This window comes from Triticum aestivum, chromosome 5B, assembly GCF_018294505.1.
Source record: "Triticum aestivum cultivar Chinese Spring chromosome 5B, IWGSC CS RefSeq v2.1, whole genome shotgun sequence".
Lineage (NCBI taxonomy): Eukaryota > Viridiplantae > Streptophyta > Magnoliopsida > Poales > Poaceae > Triticum > Triticum aestivum.
The window spans coordinates 127918176-127938470 of NC_057807.1; the positions used below are offsets into that span (position 1 = coordinate 127918176).

The 20295-nt window shown below is 46.6% G+C and overlaps 2 protein-coding genes across 4 annotated transcripts; one reads left to right on the plus strand and one right to left on the minus strand.

Annotated features, from left to right (window-relative positions):
- The first annotated feature begins 2667 nt into the window (after positions 1–2667).
- On the plus strand, positions 2668–10894 carry LOC123110773 (uncharacterized). Of its 2 annotated transcripts, none has more exons than XM_044531380.1 (11): positions 2668–2955; positions 3088–3482; positions 3566–3762; positions 4040–4489; positions 4716–5073; positions 5152–5237; positions 5428–5519; positions 5944–6160; positions 8740–9495; positions 9600–9795; positions 10141–10894. In XM_044531380.1, exons 2-11 carry the CDS (start codon positions 3161–3163, stop codon positions 10677–10679), a joined length of 3213 nt encoding a protein of 1070 aa, XP_044387315.1. In that variant the 5' UTR covers positions 2668–2955; positions 3088–3160; the 3' UTR covers positions 10680–10894. The 2 variants fall into 2 exon arrangements, with proteins under 2 accessions (XP_044387315.1, XP_044387316.1); XM_044531381.1 differs by having other exon boundaries at positions 3170–3482.
- Positions 10895–12254: 1360 nt separating this feature from the next.
- LOC123110774 (calmodulin-binding protein 60 B) lies at positions 12255–16930 on the minus strand. 2 transcript variants are annotated; one of them, XM_044531383.1, is made up of 10 exons: positions 16576–16930; positions 16323–16422; positions 15659–15711; positions 15032–15516; positions 14782–14942; positions 14499–14696; positions 13833–13989; positions 13625–13740; positions 12906–13101; positions 12255–12668 (listed from the first exon to the last, which is right to left on the minus strand). In XM_044531383.1, the coding sequence occupies exons 1-10, from the start codon at positions 16671–16673 to the stop codon at positions 12535–12537; spliced, it is 1698 nt and encodes a 565-aa protein (XP_044387318.1). In that variant the 5' UTR covers positions 16674–16930; the 3' UTR covers positions 12255–12534. The 2 variants fall into 2 exon arrangements, with proteins under 2 accessions (XP_044387318.1, XP_044387319.1); XM_044531384.1 differs by lacking the exons at positions 16323–16422; positions 16576–16930 and adding an exon at positions 15935–16063.
- Between the last annotated feature and the right edge of the window lie 3365 nt (positions 16931–20295).

Consider the following 20295-nt stretch of genomic DNA (forward strand, 5'->3'; position numbering starts at 1 on the left):
TTGCTTCAATCTCACTATGTGGAAAAGATCTTGAGTCGCTTTGGCTACAGTGACTGCAAGCCCTCTCCAACACCATATGATGCTAGTGTGTTGCTTCGAAAGAATCGAAGAATTGCTAGAGATCAATTGAAATATTCTCAGATTATTGGCTCGCTTATGTACTTAGCCAGTGCTACAAGACCTGACATCTCTTTTGCTGTTAGCAAACTGAGTCGGTTTGTATCAAAACCAGGAGATGTGCATTGGAAAGCTCTAGAGAGAGTTTTGCGTTATTTGAAAGGCACTGCGAATTATGGAATTCACTACACCGGGCACCCAAAGGTGCTTGAAGGATATAGTGACTCAAACTGGATCTCAGATGCTGATGAGATAAAGGCCATGAGCGGATATGTATTTACTCATGGAGGCGGCGCTGTTTCTTGGAAGTCTTGCAAGCAGACCATCTTAACGAGGTCAACAATGGAATCAGAACTCACAACACTAGATACAACTACGGTCGAAGCAGATTGGCTTCGCTGTCTCTTGAATGACTTGCCGGTTGTTGAGAAATCTGTACCGGGTATCCTTATGAACTGCGACAATCAAACTGTGATCACGAAAGTGAACAGCTCAAAGGATAACATGAAGTCATCAAGACACGTTCAGAGAAGGTTAAAGTCTGTCAAAAAAATGAGAAACTCCGGAGTTATTGCATTGGATTATATCCAAACGTCTAAAAATCTGGCAGATCGTTTCACTAAGGGTCTATCACGTAATGTGATAGATAATGCATTGAGGGAGATGGGTATGAGACCCACAATATGAGTTGTTCACAGTGGTAACCTATTCTTTGTGATCGAAGATCCCGTGAATTAGATGTGGAAGACAAGCTGTTGGTCAACTGGGAGGAGAGTATCCTTACTGTTAAAAATACCACTCCATGAAGATGCAATACTCTCCTAATCTGCATGGTAGGTTGATGTATATCTTAATGTGTTCTAAGTGGCTCTTTGAAGCAGAGATGTTGTCCTGCAGAACATTTTTTGAAGAACACACCTATATGAGTCTGATTGTCAAACTCACAATCTATGAGAGTAGGGTTCTCTCTAGTAAACTCATGCAAGGTCACGGAGCATGACGCATAAGCTCCACCCGCGGGGAAGACCCACGGTAGCCACGTATCGGTCAAGGCTTTATGTGAAGCTAGATTCGCAGAAAACTTGCAGTTCAAGGCCCAATCCACTGTTCAAGTTGCTTACTAGTGTAGCATAGAGTTCTAGGTGGAAGTTCAACTTAACAGTCTCCACTGCAGTGCCGGTATATAAAACAGTGTTTTGAAACTAAAGACAAATTTCTATGTGCCTCTAGGATCTAGTGGGGGATTGCTGGAATTTAGTCTATTTTGGGCAGCCCAATAACTATTTCAAAAATTCCTAATAAATCCTAGAGGCCCACCCAGCCCATTTGTGCAAGGCAAGGGATACTACTAAATTTTAGTCCCACATTGCTAGTTTAGTGGGAGTTGGACCTCCTTATAAGGGAGGTTCTTTCCCTACTTGTATGAGCATGAGAACAAGAGGGACATCCACGCGCGCTCCTCCTCCGCCGCCCGTCGCGGGTTGCGGGTTGCGGGAATAAGCTGGGCCGATGTCTAATTTTTGCCACGCACTACGGGTATACGAAAGGTCATTTGGGAGCTGAAAAGTTTTTGCGCTAGTGGATAATGAATACAAACGGCGCACCTCTTCGCGTGCTGCCTGTTCACTTCGTCTCCCTCCGTTGCTTCACCTCCCGTCGCAGCCTGTTCGCGTCCCTCTCCTGTGCCTATATAAGAGAGGTCGCTCCTCTTCAGAGAGACACATCAGAAGGTCCTCTTCCTCTCGCCACACAGTTCCAATCTCTGCGCTGCTGCTGTCTTCCTCATCCCGGCCTGCGGCGTGCACCGCGAGTCGGGACAGTAGACCTCCGAAACCGCACCTTTTGAGTCCTGTACGGGAGAAGGGTGATAAGGTTTTTGGGGAGCGCTCTGCGCGACTACTGGCTTCTTCGTCACGGACACCCCGGACTCCGACGACTACTTCCCCGACGACGACTACTTCCCCGACGTCGACGACCTCCTCGACGACATGGCAGGCGAGGACACCGACCCCAAGTCCAGCGCTTCTGCTGCTGTTGTGCCGTACGTGTTCTTCTCCTTTCTGTTAGAAGTCCTGCTACAGGTCTTGGCTCTAGTTTCTGCCCTATGTATGTTAAGTTCTATGTCGTATAAGCAACTTCATCTAGTGTCTGTTCTAGATGTGTTTAGCTCAAGTTCATATATGCAGACGATGTTTACCTTCTCTCTGTCAGATTGCATGACTTGCTTTATATTTGCTATTTTAGTCATGCTTTATCTAGTATTTCCGTTAGCAAAATTATTTGGTAAATTGCTCACATTTCCAACAGAGGTTAGTTTAAGTTACTCCGCTATGGGTAGTTCGTATACAAAGTTTTATAAATGCTCCCAGGAAAAACGTTTCCGAAAAACACGAATAAAAACCAGCTCACTGCGCCGCGCTACTGGACCGGCCCGCCTCGGGCACAGGCGAGATGGGCCTATTCGGGCGTGCGAGTGTCACGTTCGTGGGCTGGGGTTTATCCGAGGTCGTCACCGGTTCGGGTTCAGTCGGAGGGGTTTGCCGTTCCTAATAAAAATAAAAAAAATAAAGGCCGGGGAGGTTTGCCATTGCCATTGCCCTTCTCCGGCCGCTCTTGTGCGGTCGTGCGTTCGGTTTTTCCGCTTCTCGAGGTTCGGCCGTGCGGTAGTTGTTCGGTTCGGTGGGCGGTCCCGCGGCTGCGCGGGGTCGCTTCTGCGGGCTTGGTCGCCGTCGGCGGCGGCTGCTCGGTCGTCGTGGTCGGCGCGGTCGCCGGTCCTCCTTCTTGCCCCGCCCTTTGTTCTCCGTTCGGTGCCGTCGACGGGCAGTCGGGCCGTCCTTGGTGAGCGCCTTCGCTTCTCTATATTGTATTTTCCCCATTGATTTGGGTGAACAGATTTGGGCTCGATAGCGGTGGGTGTTCGTTACTACTATTATATTCGGTATTGATAGGCAATTTAGGGATTTTTTTTAGGCGTTTGGGCATTGCTATTTGTCTAAGCATTGTTGGTCTATGCTGATCCTCGTATCTTTGGGCCTGCATTCACATGCACCAGACGCCGCCATACCCAGGCGCAGCGGAGGGCGCCGTTCCTTCTAGTTCGATGGATGCGCCTCTTACCGAGGAAAGAAGGGCGGCTAGGCGAGTTCGCCGGAGGGTTTGCTCCTCTGGCTTGCCAACTTCTCTGAACCATGGCGAGTCAGACAATGCACAAGAAACGAGCACACATTCCACCGAGATATCAAGCAGTGATTGCTATACTCAGTTGTCAAGTGAAAGTTCAGACGAAGGATGCGAAAATAGAAGCTCAGGCCATCGCAGAAAACGACGCAAGACATCTGTCATATCCTCTGCATCCGAGCAATCAGGTAATGTTGTTTACTTGCTTGCACATCCGTGTCGAACTTTAAATTGCTATTATAGTCCATTTACCTGTGAACATTTTGTACAGGGCAAGACAGTCCTTCTGCATGCGAGTCTCTTGAGTCGGATGATGTTCAGATAACTCCAGGGAAAGATTATGTGTTACCGCAAAGGTGTGATCTATCTGACGCAGAAAAGAATAGAGTAGTTGCGCTTATAAAGGAAATCAAAGCTAAAGTTACTGTTTTTGTGGCTATCATGTTCAGGTCTTACTCTTCATATGTGGTAAGTTCACTGTTCTTTTCTGTTGAATGCACAGCTCACTGCTTTCAGTCTCAACTCTTTGTTGCTTGCTGATGTGCTACATTCATGTTTTCAATATTATTGAAGAATTGTATTATCTGCAAACTTTCATGAACTTTTGGAGAACTTATGGATAAAAATATATATTTTTCCTGCTTGTCAGTGGAAACAATACACTTTTGGGTTCCAAGCTTAAGTTTGGTATATTTATATTTTTTTGTTTGAAAGCGGCATAATATTCTGTTCCATCTGTGGTCAGACCATTCCTAAGGAATATGCTGCTGTGCACTTTCCACATGAAAGTGCAACCATCACGCTTCGGAGTCCAGGCAAGAACAAGAAGTGGCATCCCAGATTCTACAAGAAAGGAACTATGATCAAGCTCACGGGCAGTTGGATACACTTTGTGCGTGACAATGACGTGCATGAGGGAGATATCTGCATTTTTGTACCGGCAAAAGGTGGAAAACCATTCATGTTTACAGTCCATCTACTTCGCAAAGAAACAACTGATTCTCAAACTGAAGTTTCTCATGAATCTTCGGAGTGTGAGGACTCTCATGGTCAGCCGCCCTACATTTTACCATATGGAGCCCGTCTATCTCCCTCTCAGAGGAGTGCTGTTCAAAAGAAAGTGGACTCCATCCAATCTGAAGTTCCAATTTACGTGTCAATCATGACAAAGAGCAACCTTGGTTCCAGACACATGGTAGTAAGCTAATTCCTTTTTAATATTGAATGAATTTTACCTTTTGATCTTTATTAACTTTTATGAGTATATGATTCTGGACCTTCCTACAAGAAACTATATTTGGTTAACTATATAACTCCAAATTAAACCTAGACATACAGTTTCTGATGTTTTAATGGAAAATTATTCAGTCTGTGACTAAAATCTATACCATGTATCTAACTATCTATCTATGGAATACCAGGAATTGAGTAAACGATATGCCGCTGAACATCTTCCCCACAGAAATGTAACTTTGATGTTCCAGTACATGGGAAAGATATGGAATATCAATATGTTGTTTCATGATCGGAAGTACCCCAAAAGGTGGTACCTTATCGGAGGTTGGTCCAAATTTATCTCTGACAACAGTCTGCGATTAGGAGATATCTGTCTCTTTGAACTGAAAAAGGACGAGAAGGAGCTTACCGTGATAGTCCATCTACTTCGCAAAGAGAGTATTGATCACCCCTCTGGTGGAAGTCCTGTTCTGGACTCGAATTATGTGAGGGCAAGCACAATGATTGCCTCAACAGTGCGTGTTGGGGAGGAGCCAGATGACGGTATGACAGTATTACACAAGTATTAGTACTATAAAAATTCACATATTTTATTTCTGATTTATGTGAAAACTTGTTCAGAAGAAGAAACCGCCTCTTCAGGGCGTGAAGAACAAGGATTCCATGATGAGCCTATCGAGCATAACCATTCCGAGGGAGCCTCTAAGGTCCCCTATATGCTTTTCTATGCCAACTTCACTTCTCTTAAATATTATGTTTGATATTCTTTAATAACATTCTGGTCCTTTTAAACGTGTTGTTGAGTTGGTTTTTGTAATATCCTGGTTCGTTTCTCTTACAATCATTTCATGTTTATCAGGCGACATAAAAGTTGTATTGTCATTTTTTTTTGTACAGGCACACATGCCTACTGCTCCATGCTCAGAGAGTAACGCGTCTGGAATCAGCCCGTCATCGGAAGCTAGAGAGCAAGCTGCTGGTTGTTCAAAGTAATTCACTTAGCCATGCATAAATGCTTGTATTCATTTAATTACTATAAATGCTACCTTGATGTCACTTGGCATGCATTTAATAGCCTACTCCCTCCGTCCTCAAATAAGTGGACGTTTAGCATTCCAAATTTGTCCACAAAAGAGTGTACTTTTATCTTCTCGATGCACTTTAAAGTAGAAAAAAATGCTTCTTTTTCATCACACGAGAATCAAACCCAATAACATTCAACACATGGTCTCCACATTTTTTACATGCACTTAGCTCATTGGAGGTGATGGAATAAAAGAGGAGAGAGGTGGTGGCTTGCACCTTCCCAATGCATTTTCTACTCCACTCCATAATTTGTGTTGAAATTTCTATGTGTACACTTATTTGAGGACGGAGGGAGTAACTGATTTTTTGATCACCTTATGTTTGCAGCAAAAGTTTTGCAACAGAATTTCCAAATAAGCTTAGCTCCACTATGGAACACAACAGGATTATCCACACTGACAGAGCGGCAGCATCAGAAGTTATTGGTTTGTCAGATTACAGGATCCACAACAGTTGTGATAGTATTGATTCACAAGGAGGAGAGTCTCTTGCTGTTCAACAGCAATCGAGTCCTAGTCCTGAAATTGGCAATTCAGTTAATCGGGTATGGGATAGCTTATTCTCTGGAACACCTTCAAAATGTTGTTTTTGCTTGTTTATATAATCCTCTTATTTCATCAGAGCAGGTGTTCTATTTTTAGAAGTTTTTTTGTGCAGTGTCATATTTCTAGCATATGAGTTTTGTCAGAGCAGGTGTTCTATGATATGCAACAGATTTTTGAGTTTTGACCGTGACATATTCACAACCAATGTCGTGTGTATATAAGACTAGCAATATTGAACCTCCAGTAAAGTCTCCATGAGCTGTGTTGTTGATAGACGGCAGATTAGTTGTTTACAAGTTCTTGTTCTTCGTGACATACCAAAATACGAATTTAGGAGGCTAATATAGCATATGGTCTTTTTTGGCGTTCAAACATAGCAATGTGAATTTAGTTAGTCAGTCCCTTCCCAGCATTGCACAGCATAGCCATCAAGCTAGAACTGTGTGTTGTATGTTCCTTTACCGAAAAAGGCTTTCGCCCTGCTTTATAGATAAAGCAAACCGTCCGAGCCAAACATCCAACATAGTTCACACACACACACACAGACACTCAAAGTCACACCAGCACAAGGGTTAATGCTGAGGGCACAGCTCAACAAGCCCTAAGAACAAAAGGACACACACAAAGACCGCCACGAACGAGTCCAGCCTAATCAGGCTCCAGCGGCGGTGGCGGAAGCGGGGGCGCCATGCGGAAGGCCATCGATCGAAGGTCGGTGAGGAGGGTGTCGATGACGCTCCGGTCCTGGGGGCGGCTAAGCGGCCGCCAAAGCTGCAAATAGCCACACATTTTGAAGATCGCGTCAGTCGCACGTCGCAGAGGCACTTTCTGAATAACGAGCTTGTTGCGAATATTCCAGAGCGTCCAAGCTAGGATCCCAATGCACAGTCATCTAATATGGCGGTAACGTGGGGAGGAGGCATGGATCTCCGCGAGTAGGTCGGGGAAGTTGGTATTGCACCATTGTCCACCGACCGTTTCACGGAAGCACGACCACAGGAACTGGGCAGTGGAGCAGTTGAAGAAAATATGGTTCGAGTCCTCAACTGTGGCGCACAGGGGACACATCCCGTCCCCAGGTCCATTACGCTTGCGGACTTCAACCCCAGAGGGGAGACGTCCCCGGATCCACTGCCAGAGGAATATCCGGATCTTGAGGGGGAGTCGGATGTCCCAGATCAGGCTAAAGGGCTCAGGGGCCGGCGAAGGGGCGATGGCAGCGTACAAGGACTTCGTGGAGAAGCATCCCGAGGGCTCCAGGCGCCACGCCATGGAGTCATCGGCGCCCTCTACATCCATCGGCAAGAGAGCGATGTCCTGTAGAAGGGCGTCCCATGCGTCAACCTCCTGAGGGCCAAAGGTGCGCCGAAAGGCGAGGCGCCCTAAGTCAATAAGGGCCGTCTCGACGGAAATCCTGGGGTCAGCCGCAATGGCAAATAAGCCCGGGAAGCGGGTGGCCAGAGGGAATCCCCAAGCCAGCGGTCGAACCAAAACAGGGTCGAGGACCCAGAACCCACCGAGATAGAAGTGCCAATTCGGAGCACGGGGAGGAGCTAGATGACAGCCTGCCAGAACTGGGATCCCCCAGAGCGCTGGCAGAAAGCAAGAGGTTGTCCTCGGAGGTACTTATTCTTGATGATGGTAAGCCAGAGGCCGCCCTCTCCGTTGGCGATACGCCATAGCCATCGGGTCAGGAGCGCGATGTTCATCCGACGGGAGGACAAGATCCCCAGACCTCCCTGGTCTTTGGGTTTGCAAATGTCCGGCCAGCTCACCATATGGTATTTTTGCTTATCCCCCTCGCCAGCCCAGAAAAACCTAGACTGATATTTGGCCACCTCCTGGTGAAGCGTCTCATGGAGTCTATAGAAGCTCATGAGGAACCAGAGGAGGCTTGCCAGCGAGGAGTTGATGAGGATTACCCGCGCCGTCTTCGAAAGCCATCGGCCCTTCCAGGGCTCGACCCGGTGTTGCATTCGGGTCACGGAAGGGCGGAGGTCCGCTACGGTGAGGCGCGAGTCACTAATGGGGATCCCCAGATAAGTCGTGGGGAAAGAACCCAGGCGGCAATTAAGCCGGTCCGCAATGTCCTGGGCCTCCTCCGGTGGGTATCCCAGTACCATCACTTCGCTCTTATCAAAGTTGATGGTCAGACCGGACATTTGTTGGAAGCAGAGGAGGAGGAACTTCAGGTTGGCAATATCAGACGCGGAGCCCTCTACCATTATTATGGTGTCGTCAGCATATTGTAGGAGGGAGACCCCCCCCCCCCTCCTACAAGGTGTGGGACCATGCCGTGAATGTATGTTCCTTTTCATATGGAACACTCTTCGGAGCATGACTTTGCCCATTTGTTTGATTGTACTTAAGTTGTGGATATTCTGTCTGGTGCAGATTACAGTTTATCTATCTCTCAGGGTCAGTGCTGAGCAGTGTTCATGTTTTAATTGGTGTTAATTCAGTGCTTCGTGGAGCCCTGTGGTGTACATTTCTTATCATTCTGCACGTATTTTATTTTCTTGCTATTCTATTGTATACTCCGTACGTTCCAGAATAATTCATTGTATGACATTATCAGGATTCTTCAAGTGTTACAGGCCAGAATGGTGTTGCTTTACAGTCATTAGTAAGAGTTACAGGCCAGCAGGTAGGCGATGCTGAAAAGGAAGTTAATGCCAGCGGTGGAGAAAATACTCTTGCAGATCTACGTCATTTAGAGCCTCAAAATGCGGCAGCTGTGCCCAGCCAGGCTGCCTTGCCCATGCCTAAGGAAAAAACTGATACACAGACAAATCGATCTGCCCAACCAGATGTAGCGCAAGCACAACCTCCACAAGGAGAGGTAGAGCAAGCAGGTCTGTCTGGTGTGGCATCGCCTCAGCCTTTACAACCAGCACAACTTGCGCAAGGAGAGGCAGAACAAGATCTATCTGGTGTAGCTTTGCCTTCACAACCTGAAACCCGACCGTCAATATCTGGGTTTGTCAAAACTCGGTCCAATCTTGAAACTCAGTCTGTCCAACAAAGTATAGCACCCGTACAATTTCCACAAGAACAAGCAGGTCTGTCTGGTGTAGCATCTGCTCAGCCTTTGGTGCCTGAAATGCGGCCATCAAACCCCTTGTCAAATATTCCGCTTGAAAGAGCACACCCAAATCGGGGTCAATCAAGTCGTCAACCAGAGGTCGCAGCTGGTCCTGCCCAGCCTGCACAACTCTTTCCGGTGCCGTCGATGATGTTTAATCACCCACCAATTGGTGATGAACCACTGAAAAATGAGCTGCACAGGTTACGGTTACACATTGACTCACTTGATAAAATCTATGAATTAAAGGTTTGCATTTTTTCCTCTTGCTTGCATACATCTTGAGTTTGAATTTGTCATGCTAATTCTGGATTCATCATGTTCTCATTGATTCCACTTTCACTTATGAACAGCAATCACAGCTTCAGACAGAGTGCAGCCAAGAAATTGAGAAGATAAAACAAAAGTATGATTTGTTACTTGAGGAACGGGATTCTGTTCACCTTGAGCAAATGAAGACACTTGATGGTTTATTGGAGAAAGTTGTCTTCCACCAATCACTAGCTGCCGATTTCCGAGCGAAATTCATATCATCATCTGCAGCACAAGGTAATCAATATAGGCAATCATATTTAATGTGTAGAGAAGGATTTTGTGAGCCAAATTTCTGCTGCCACTTCTTTTTTTTATCGTGGGTTTTGGATTCGAAGATTCAGTTTTCCTCCCTACATATTTGTTTTCTGTTCTTCAGTTTTTGGATGATCAATTATGTTTAACGCTTTATTACTTTGTTTTCATAATGAGTTTCTGAGCGCAAACGCCAAGCGTGTATGCTTGTCAAGTTGTCGTGCTCATGGTTTGAATAGGCTCGTGCTGAAAATATTAACAGTAGTTGTGAATTAAGTTTATCCTCACAGATTTATTGATCACTAATGCTCATTTCTTTCTTTGCAGCAAAAGCCTATAGCCGTCCAATTCATCAGACACCCCAGGCTTCTCAGCAAGCACCCATGAGGCCGCCAGGTGTGACATCGATTTCGCCGCCAGTTGCGTGGTCATCAGCTGGTCGACCAGTAGTGCCGGGAGGTGCACAGCCATCACAGGTGGATCGACCATCAACGCCGGCATCATCACAGGTGCCTCGTCCGCCATTGCCATCTACACCAGTAGTCCGGCCTCCCATAAACCCTGGCAACCTTGTCAGAACAACAGGTGCTCCCATGCCTCGAGTTCCACCACGTGGAAGCCATGGAGTTCCGAGTGCATCCGCTCCTCATCTTCAGCGCAGATTGCCGCCTCGGGCGCATTCCACGGCCCCTGCAAATCAGAGGCAGCAGCAGCAGCAGCATGCCACATCTGTAAGCCCGCAGTCTTCACATGCAGTTCCCCCTGTGAGCTCATCACCCTTGCCGCCGTCAAGTTCACAAGCAACTCACCATGGTTCGTCGACTCGGATGGATGTGGATGTGGTATGCCTGTCTGATGATGAGTGAGGAAGAGGACCTAGACTAATGACTAGAGAGTAGGGGTAGGGGAGCCTGACAAGGAATGGACGATCAACCCATTCATTCGGCTCCATGTTTGTGCACCGCCGTAGTACCGCGCCCTGTATATGACCGTCCTACCTTCTGTTGCTGTAAATTGCGAACCACCAGGTGTTAAGAATGTGTACTTGTTCGTCCATGTTTAATTATGGGTCCTCATCTCATCCTGAATTTCTTATGTTATTAATAGTTGTGTTACGGCATTGATAAATTTGATACACCAATGACCCAAGGAGGAAGCAAACTCCACACAACAGAGCAAGCCATTCTAATTTAATTTATGAACAAACATGAAAATCACCTTATTTATTTTGGTTTCCAAAGTTTTACCTGAACTATCTTGCCTTTGCTGGTTTTTTTCTTTCTATTTTCACTTCTAAAAGGTCCCATGGTTTTCAATGTTTTACTCATATCTAAAAAATAATCACACGTTTTTTTAAATGAAATTTGATTGCTGGGAAAGATTTTTTTACTTGTTTTATGTACTCCCTCGGATCCATATTAATTTGTGAAGTAGTTGTACCGGCCAAAGCCATTTTAAAAATTGTAGATCAGTGTTGTACAACTCAAACTGGCATTCAACCCTCACATGCTCCCATGATACCAACTTAAAAATTTCAAATTTAAACATCTCAAAAAATTCTGAAAAAAATCATGCATGTTCACAACACATATGTCGACAACCCTAAAAAATTTAGATCAAAATTCGAAATACACATGGAGAAACAAAAATGACAAATTCAGACGTGAATAGTGTCATTTTTGCTTTTATCTTCTTTTGACACTATTCATGAAAGATTTGTCTTTTTTGTTTCTCGGTGTATATTTTGGATTTGGATCTAAATTTTTAGGGGATGTCTACATATATGGTGTGAACATCCATGATTTTTTGCAGATTTTTTTAAAACGTCTAAATTTGAATTTTTTAAGGTGGTAGCATGGGAGCATTTATGGGTTGGTATCACCTGATACAAACATGTTCACCATGACATAACCTGTTCATCTAGCGCAAAAAAATACTCCCTCTGTCCCATAATGTAAGAGGGAGTACTAGTGTTTTCTCTCTTAGTTTATGAAAGTATGAAATCTTGCACTGATCTCAATGTTAAATCGGTCGGTCTTCGATGCGACTAAGATTTAACTAATTCTCAGGCGAATGAGAATGAGCATATGAGATAAGAACTAGTTTATGTAAGTAGAACAAAAAAAAGGACAGAAACCACCATGTACAAATTAAACTATTGCAATAACAGAATGCCAATACAAGAATGAAGAATATAACCACCGTTATTTAAAAAAATTTCTCTGTGCTTTAGGTTGTGGTTCATTCCTGTGCCGACTGCCAGCTCTTAGAAACCATTAGATATGTCTTATCTGGGTTACTTTGAATTAGATGACACAATTTAATCCGACCCTTTCTAAAAGAGGTTCTAACTCAAACCTCTCTACTATCTAATAATGTCAAAGCTAGTATTTTATGTCTGCATGTCTCAGTTAAGCAGAAGTGCACTTGAAGCAGGAACACAAGATCGAAATTCTTTCAGACTTACCAAGAGCAGCTAGTTCAGTAAAATACAGATTGCATTCGCGTGCAATACTTGGAGCTTCTTTTATGAATTTACAAGACATTAACAATTCAATATATAGTACATCACAAACCAAACAATGCCGTCCATCACCGCTGACAAATTTAACAGAAATGTCAAAATAGCATGACTATGTAAAGTGTCAACTATAGTTATATATGTTACTCAGGGAATCCTTTAAGATCTGATCAATGTCGTTGCAGTGCCGGTCGTATTTTTCAAACAGATGGTTCTGCTCCCAATGCTAGCATCTCGTGACAGTCGCTCTCTCTGAAGCTGACATGCCTCGAGTAAATAGGCTCATCTGTGAAAGCGCCTAAAGCAGACACATCAAACAGATGGAGTGAAGCATCTGCAAAGGAAGTATCAGTGAGTTTGGAACTTGTTCTAGGGATTTGCTATACAGAAGAATGCATACTACTCTAGCCGAATCATGTAATATCATCTTGACAAATAACATTGGGAGGTTGTTGATTAAAGAGGGGGAAATCGACAAAAGCTTTGGGCGTTGATGCACCAAGGAGAAGAAAATGCTACAGGGGGTATTTTATATTTGCAAACAGAAGATTAAAATGTACTGAGTAATTACCACTGGTTACAAAAGGTATGTCATAGTCCTCATCGACCATTGTCAAGGATGCTTGCTTTAATAACACGGATCCTGAAAATTCATCTGCAGCGGGGCAATGGAGCGTGACTGAACCGGGTATGTCATTTGCAGCGGTGCTTCCATGGTATTGTTCGGAGCCAGAACCAAGGTAAACACTGATGTCAAAAGACGCATCCTGGGAGAGTACGATGCACATAATGATATCAGATGACAGATTATAGACCAACTGAGTTATTAAACATAGAGGAAATTTTGGGCCACCTTTGAATGTATTCTGTGTTCCTGTTTTGAAAGAGATAGTAAGAGCCCTCCCATCCATTAAAGAGAGATGGCAGGAAACAAAGCACAACTTTTGCAAACAAAGGAAAGAGGATATTCTATTGCAGCGCCAGTTTGAGCAATCCCCCCGGTTTCAAGTAAACGAGGAAAGTAAAGAAGAAGCTAGCTACATATGTGCCTTAATACTTGCTCTATTTTTTCCCGAAAAGAAAACTTCCCTTGGGCTTCATAGCCAGAGTATAACAAAGACAATTCTATACAAAAGTAATTCTGATGAAATGTACTACAAAATCACAAAAATAGTATAGTCCCGAGTAAGATTGGGAATAATGACAATTCACTCTGGAGGATATGAAAGTAGCTGAATTGCATTACAAATATACTTTTTGCAGGACCTATTATATAACAGCATTACTTACTTCTTCATTTGGTGTCACTCGTATGGATCCAAGCCTTTTTAATGTGCACTGCTTGGGATGACTGCCTGAAGTACCTTGATGACCATCAGCTTCATGAACATTTCGCTCTGCACAATCTAAGTTTTCATGCCAATAAAGCACTTCAGTTGCTTGTTAAGAAGTTAATATTGTTGTCAAAAAAGATGACAGGCATGTGGACAGTATTTACTCTGTTGATGTCCTTGCATAAATTTAGGTTCCAGCATGATCGACCCTTGGGAAATACTCTGGTTGATTGGTCTTGGTTTTCCATTATCCATTACATAATCAGGCTGAAGGTTGGTCCAAGTTTCATATGCAACTTTGCTCCATTGTTCCACCCGCCCCTGCAAACGTGAACCCCGATAAGTGTACATATACTTCAGAACATGTTTGTGAAACCAAAGCAAGATTAACAACCTTTTCATCTTTCTGCAACACTAAGTTCGGAACTTCGAGGCCTTTTTTGACGATAAAGAAAATATTCGCTGGCCTGCATCCTGAGATGCACACAGCCAAGAACTTCATGTACCCAAATTATATGTGCATGTTATAAAGTGCATTGAGATAGCTCATAGCTGACTGATTGAGGTTATACGTTTGCAGAATGTATCTGTTGTTTGATCTTTTTGTCAAAGTCAACAACTGTCATGAGTAAAAAAATACTAGATTTCCAAAAACTAATGATAATTTGTTATAAGAAGAGATGTATGTCCATACAAAACTTATTTATTCTGAATTCTTATGCATTTCTCTTGTATGCATGGAGCTGTTATGTTAAAATGGCAAATTCATTATGCACAACCTGCAATTCAGAAATTTCTAGGAGAAGCTCAAAATAGTATGAGAGGAACACCTGCATCCGTTGATCGAGGTTCTTGAAGGGAGTGTACTGGTCACTGGATGTGACTCCAACAATCCTATAGAAACAGTTGAAGAACAGAACAACATCATGGCCTTCCACGATGAAAGAGTAAAGCTCCTTTCCAGGATCACACTTTTTAGCATGATCAACAATAGTCGTCCATACTAGCTTTGTGGCCTTTTTGAGAACCTAAATGCAGCGGGAAATAAACTTAACTTGCTATCATACTCAGTATCAAAGTGAGCAAGTAGTACAGAAGGAATTCATTTCTTACTTTGCGGAGAGTATGTTCATCCTTGTAATATGACGTCAAGAAATCCTTCACAGAAAAGATGCCACTCCCTTTGAGTGCCTCATGGAAGACACCATCCTTTGAAATTTTCTGCAGGCGCCAAACATCATCATCCAATGATGGAATGCCATGCTTTTGGGATCCTGCAAGTACAAGAAATAGATTGATCGCTAGTTTCAACATCGCAAAAAAACTAAGTTAACAAAAAATCAAATTTTAAATCCAAGCCTACCTTCTCCGCGACGATCCTTTACTGTGAAAGGTTCAGTTACCCCTTCTAGGATCCGTTCACCAAGCTCGTCAACAACCATTACCCCAAGCCTGAACTTGCCACTCCTCGTGAACTTGGAGTTATCAATAAAAGTAGCGTCACGGAGATCAGCCTTGCCATTCTTCAGGCTAAGCTCGAGCTCTCCCGTCAGCACTGCCCCAATTTTGTCCCGTGGACGTACGATATGTCTGCTGAAATTCTCTAATATCCAGCAATCTTCATTATCTATGTTGAAGTCGCCATCGAGAACAACAATTTTTATCTTGGCAGAAAGAAGGCGATGAGAATTGTTCTCTTGTTGGTTGTTGTCCTCCAGACATATCTTGAGAGGATCGCCATTTGCTGCGCGGATTCCCTTCTTTGTGAAAATTTCATTACTCAAGCCATTCAGGAACCTAAGCTTGTATCTTGGAGGCTGGTTTTGGTCAACCACCGTTCTGCACAAACTGTGTAACGCAGCACATGAGAAGGTCAAGGCAACCATAAATGGTATTTAAAGGGCAAAAATTTAGTAAAACAAAAACTTATATTATTACTACTATTTTATGGTTGGACAGAAAAGTGGTGTTTGTAGTCAGGAAATGGTACCTAGGAGCACGGCTTAAGTAGCCTGTAATCGCTTTAGTCACCGCTTCTGGTATCTGTCGAAAGGAAGAGGAAAACTTTGAGTGGTTGACCTTCCGAAAAAGTCCAGAAATTGCCATAATAAAGTAAACTACTACCTCCATTCCTAAATATAATACGTTTTGGCAGTTTAAATTGAACCAACAAAACGTCTTATATTTATTTTTTTAGGAACAGAGGGAATACAAAAGAACAGGATCACAAAAGACTGCTATCTTCATAGTATTATGCATCACTAACATCAATAGCACCCTCTGTTAATGAAACATATAGCACATATCCTCTCATCTTGATTTTGGTTTAAACCAATTTCGACGGCCACTGGAATTAGCTAAGGTCTTCAATTTGGCCGAAGATCCAGCATTTTCGTCTGGATCTCACTGAAATGAAATCACCGCAATTTCCAGAAAATATCTCTTTGCAGAATGTCAATGGAATTTGAAATGGCCAACCTACTAAATGGCGCCTAGTGTTCCGTCACATCAGATTGCATTGCAGACAAATAGGTTCCGTTCAATAGACTAGTTAGTGAACCGCGTGCTACTGCTACATGATCAACGAAAAGGTCAATCAATATATACCATGTAGTTTATCAAGAATCTTCATGGAGTGTGAGATGATTGATTACCCGGCTGATGGCAGACTCAATCACGGACTCAACCGCAGCCTCCACCCTCTGCACGCAGTTGGTGACCATCTCCTCCAGATGCCTGCATCCCCTGATCTCTCTGCAGAGTAATCAATCAAACGGTCAATATCTCTTACGAGTCGAGAGTTGAGACAAGAACGGATCAAGAAAGGGACGGAACGCGAGGGAAAGAAGAAGAAGAAGAAGAAGAAGAAGAAGAAGAAGAAGAAGAAGAAGAAGACGGGAGACTCACAGGTCGAAGGAGCGACACCTCTTCTTCAGCGCTGGCGAACGCGCCGGCGACGGGGAGTCCCCTCCGCCGCCGCCCTCCAGCAGCCGCTTCGCCGGCATGGGCGGGCGCTAGCTAACTGGCTGCTCAGCGCGGCGGGAATCGGCTGCAGGTCAAGCCAGGTAGTCTCGCTCGCTCGCTCGCTTGCTTGATTGCTGCTCTAGACTCTAGTCAATGTCAATGTGTGTGCTTCTGGTGCGGTGGGGAGTGAGGAGTGGGGAGTATCGGCGCTCATGTTTATATATGGCCCCGCTTGAGACAGGAAGGGAAATGTTCCGCACTTGTCCTCCTCTCCCCCTCCGGGGCGGGCGAGGCGAGCGACGCGGCCGGGGAGAAGATTCCTAGGAGAGACGCGGCCGGGGCGAGCCGATGTGTGATATCTTCATCCATCAGGATCCAAGTCCAAAACTTAAAATTGATGCTCATATTATTTCTAAATTTATTTTAGGTTTTTGGCAATATTTGGTAAGAGCACCTTCAACAGACGCGCGGTTACGCTGCGTGCTAATTTTTTTGCAGCGCCGAAATAGCATTTTCAAAAAAAAAAAACGCGAATACGCTAAGGATGCGTATCTTTCCATTGATAGAAGGAGAGTGTTTACAGCATGGGATTAGGACGACACACTATGCCATGTACACAAAAGGGAGGCATGGAAGTGGACGTCGAGCAAACAGAAGGGGTTGCTCATCCCCAAGAAAATCCTAGCCTAGCGCTCTGGGATGATGTTGGCGATCACGGCGGCGCCGGCCTGGGCCCAAAGGCGCGCTTCGTCCTTGATGGTGGAGCACAGGTGGGAGACAGAGGGTCGGTCCCCGTCGAAGGTGCAACTGTTTCTATGCTTCCAAATCCACCAAGCGGTGACGATGATGAGGGAGGACAGGCCTTTCCTCATGGCAGCGGGCGCGAGAGCACAAGAAGAGGCCCACCAGGTGAGGAAGTCGGTGTCTCCAGTCGGCAGATTGGTGGGAAGGCGAGCCCAAGCAAGAACATCGTACCACACCTGGCGGGAGAAGGAGCAGCCAGCCAACAGGTGTTGCATCGTTTCATCTTCTTGGTCGCAGAGGGCACATGCGGGCTCATGGGGCAGGCCATGCCTCGCAAGACGCTCTGTCGTCCAGCATCTATCTTGGAGGGCAAGCCACATCAAGAACTTAACGCGAAGTGGTGCCCAAGATTTCCATGTGAGCCTCCAGTGTGGCTCCTCGCAGGCACCAAGGAAAAGGGCCTGGTAACACGAACTGGCAGAGTAGGTGCCTGAAGAGGTCCAGCGCCAACGGATGATGTCCGGAGAGTCGGTAAGCTGAAAGTGCCGAAGCGCCCGCCAAAGCTGCACGTACTGCACCATGGCCTTCGGGCCGAGAGCGCCGTGGATGTCATGAACCCAGGAGCGTTGGGACAGACCATCACGGACCGTGCAAATCTTGCGCCATCTCTTCGGGATCAGTTGAAAGAGCTGAGGAGCGATCTCAGAGACCGAACGACCATCTATCCAGTGGTCCGTCCAGAACATGCACTTGTCGCCGCGGCCAACGCTCCAAGTGGTCGAGGCGCGGAAGATGGCGCCGACAATGGCATCATGCGGGATATGCAAGTGGCTCCAGGGGCGCGAGGGATCGGTGCGCTGGAGCCAAAGCCAGCGAGCACGGAGGGCGATGACCACACGCTGCAGGTCGCGGACGTCCAGCCCACCGAGATGGATAGGCCGGCAAACTCGCTGCCAGTTGACCATACATTGACCGCCATTGGCATCCTTACATCCGGCCCAAAGGAATCCACGGATGATGCGGTTGACCTTCTTGAGAAAGGTCTGGTTGAAGGCGATGACCGCGAGGAAGTGAGTAGGGATAGCGCAAAGGACGTGGCGAACGAGGGCCAGCCGGTCACCACAAGAGAGGATGGAGGCGTGCCATGTAGATAGCTTCCGCTCAAGCTTGAGCACGATGGGCAACAGGCTGGACGAAGACGGCTTGCGGATGGAGAGAGGCAGGCCAAGGTATTGCACGGGGAACTGCGTCATGGGGCAGTGCATCTCGTCGGCAATGAGGGCCGTGTGCTCGTCGATGCACCTGATCGGAGTGGAAGAGCATTTGGTGAAGTTGGTCCGCAGGCCGGACGCGACGCCAAAAACGTGCAGGATCTCCGTGATAGCCGTCAAGTCATGGCGGTCGGGGTGGCAGAAGATGACGACGTCATCGGCATATAGCGAGATGCTGGAACTGGCGTGCCGGGGCGTGAGACGACGGAGAAGCCCAAGATCAACCGAGCGGAGAAGCATGGAGTTGAGGACGTCAATGACGATGGTGAATAGCATAGGGGAGACGGGGTCTCCCTGCCGCAGCCCGCAAGCGTGGTCGATGGGCGGCCCGGGTTGCCCGTTGATCAAGACCCTAGTCGAGGCGGTAGATAGGAGGATCGAGATCCAGTCCCTCCAGCGTTGCCCGAAGCCAAGGTGTCTTAGTGTCTCCAGGAGGAAAGGCCACGAGACGCCATCGAAGGCCCTAGCGATGTCGAGCTTGAGCAGCATGCGCGGTGACTTGAGGTTGTGGAGGAGGCGGGCCGTCTGCTGAACCAGGAGGAAGTTGTCGTGGATGCATCTCCCGGCAATGAATGCGCTCTGGTTAGTCGAAACCATGCCACCGAGCTTTGGGGCGAGGCGAAGCGATAGAACCTTCGCGAAGATCTTGGCGATAAGGTGTATGAGGCTAATGGGGCGATACTCTGAGAGTGCCGCTGCGTCCGCGCGCTTGGGGAGGAGGGTGAGAAGCACCTCATTGAGCTTTTGGAAGCCGCGCCCATTGGCGGTGTAGAACTTGTTGAACGCATCATGGATATCTTGCTTGATGATGTCCCAGGAGGCTCGAAGAAACTCGGCCGTGAAACCATCCGACCCTGGCGCTTTGCCGTATGGTAAGCACTGCACCGCGCGCCAAATTTCCTCCTCGAAAAAAGGTCCGTCGAGGTCATCAAGAGGGGAGGCGTACTGCCGAAGGATTGATTGATCAATGGAGAACTCCCGCGCCTCAGTCGTGCCAAGGACGCCCGACAAGTGGCTGAAGGCGGCCTCGGCCATGGCGTCGTGGCTAGTGACAGTCAGCGCGCCAACCTGGAGGGAGGTAATGGCGGTCCGTTGCTTCCTATGAGAGGCGTGGATCTTCATGTAGGAGACGACCATGTCGTCGCCGCGAAGCCAGGCGAGACGGACACGCTGACGCGTGATGGACCGCTCAAGGGAGGCCAACCCAAGGTAGGAACACTTAAGCTTCCAATGCAACCAAGCCTCGCCGTGGCTGAGCGGCCGGAAGTCTTGGGCGGCATCAAGCCTAGCGACGATCTCACGAGCCACCTTGAGCTGGAGGGAGACGTTGCCAATGGTGCGCGCACTCCAAGATTGCATGCGACGAGCGGTGATCTTGAGGCGCGCCACGATGCGCCGGTAGGGGCCAGGGGCCCGATGGATGGAGTTCCACGCCTCGGAGACCACGTGGTGGAACCCGTCGAGCTTCGGCCAGAAGCGCTCGAAGTGGAAGCAGCGCGCGCTAGGCGGGCGGGAGACACAATCCACGAGCAGGGGGCAGTGGTCGAAGGCCGCAAAGGAGAGACATTGGAGCAAGCAGTTTGGATGGGCGATCTCCCAACCGGATGTGCAAAGCACGCGGTCAATGCGGACAAGCGTTGGAGCCTCG

Coding starts and splice junctions, on each gene's coding strand:
- LOC123110774 (XM_044531383.1), bottom strand. CDS start 16,673: ATGCCGGCGAAGCGGCTGCTGGAGGGCGGCGGCGGAGGGGACTCCCCG. Junction 16,423..16,575: donor AGGTGTCGCTCCTTCGACCT/GTGAGTCTCCCG, acceptor ATTACTCTGCAG/AGAGATCAGGGGATGCAGGC. Junction 15,712..16,322: donor TTGAGTCTGCCATCAGCCGG/GTAATCAATCAT, acceptor TCCTTTCGACAG/ATACCAGAAGCGGTGACTAA.
- LOC123110773 (XM_044531380.1), top strand. CDS start 3,161: ATGCACCAGACGCCGCCATACCCAGGCGCAGCGGAGGGCGCCGTTCCT. Junction 4,490..4,715: donor ACCTTGGTTCCAGACACATG/GTAGTAAGCTAA, acceptor ATGGAATACCAG/GAATTGAGTAAACGATATGC. Junction 9,496..9,599: donor ATAAAATCTATGAATTAAAG/GTTTGCATTTTT, acceptor ACTTATGAACAG/CAATCACAGCTTCAGACAGA.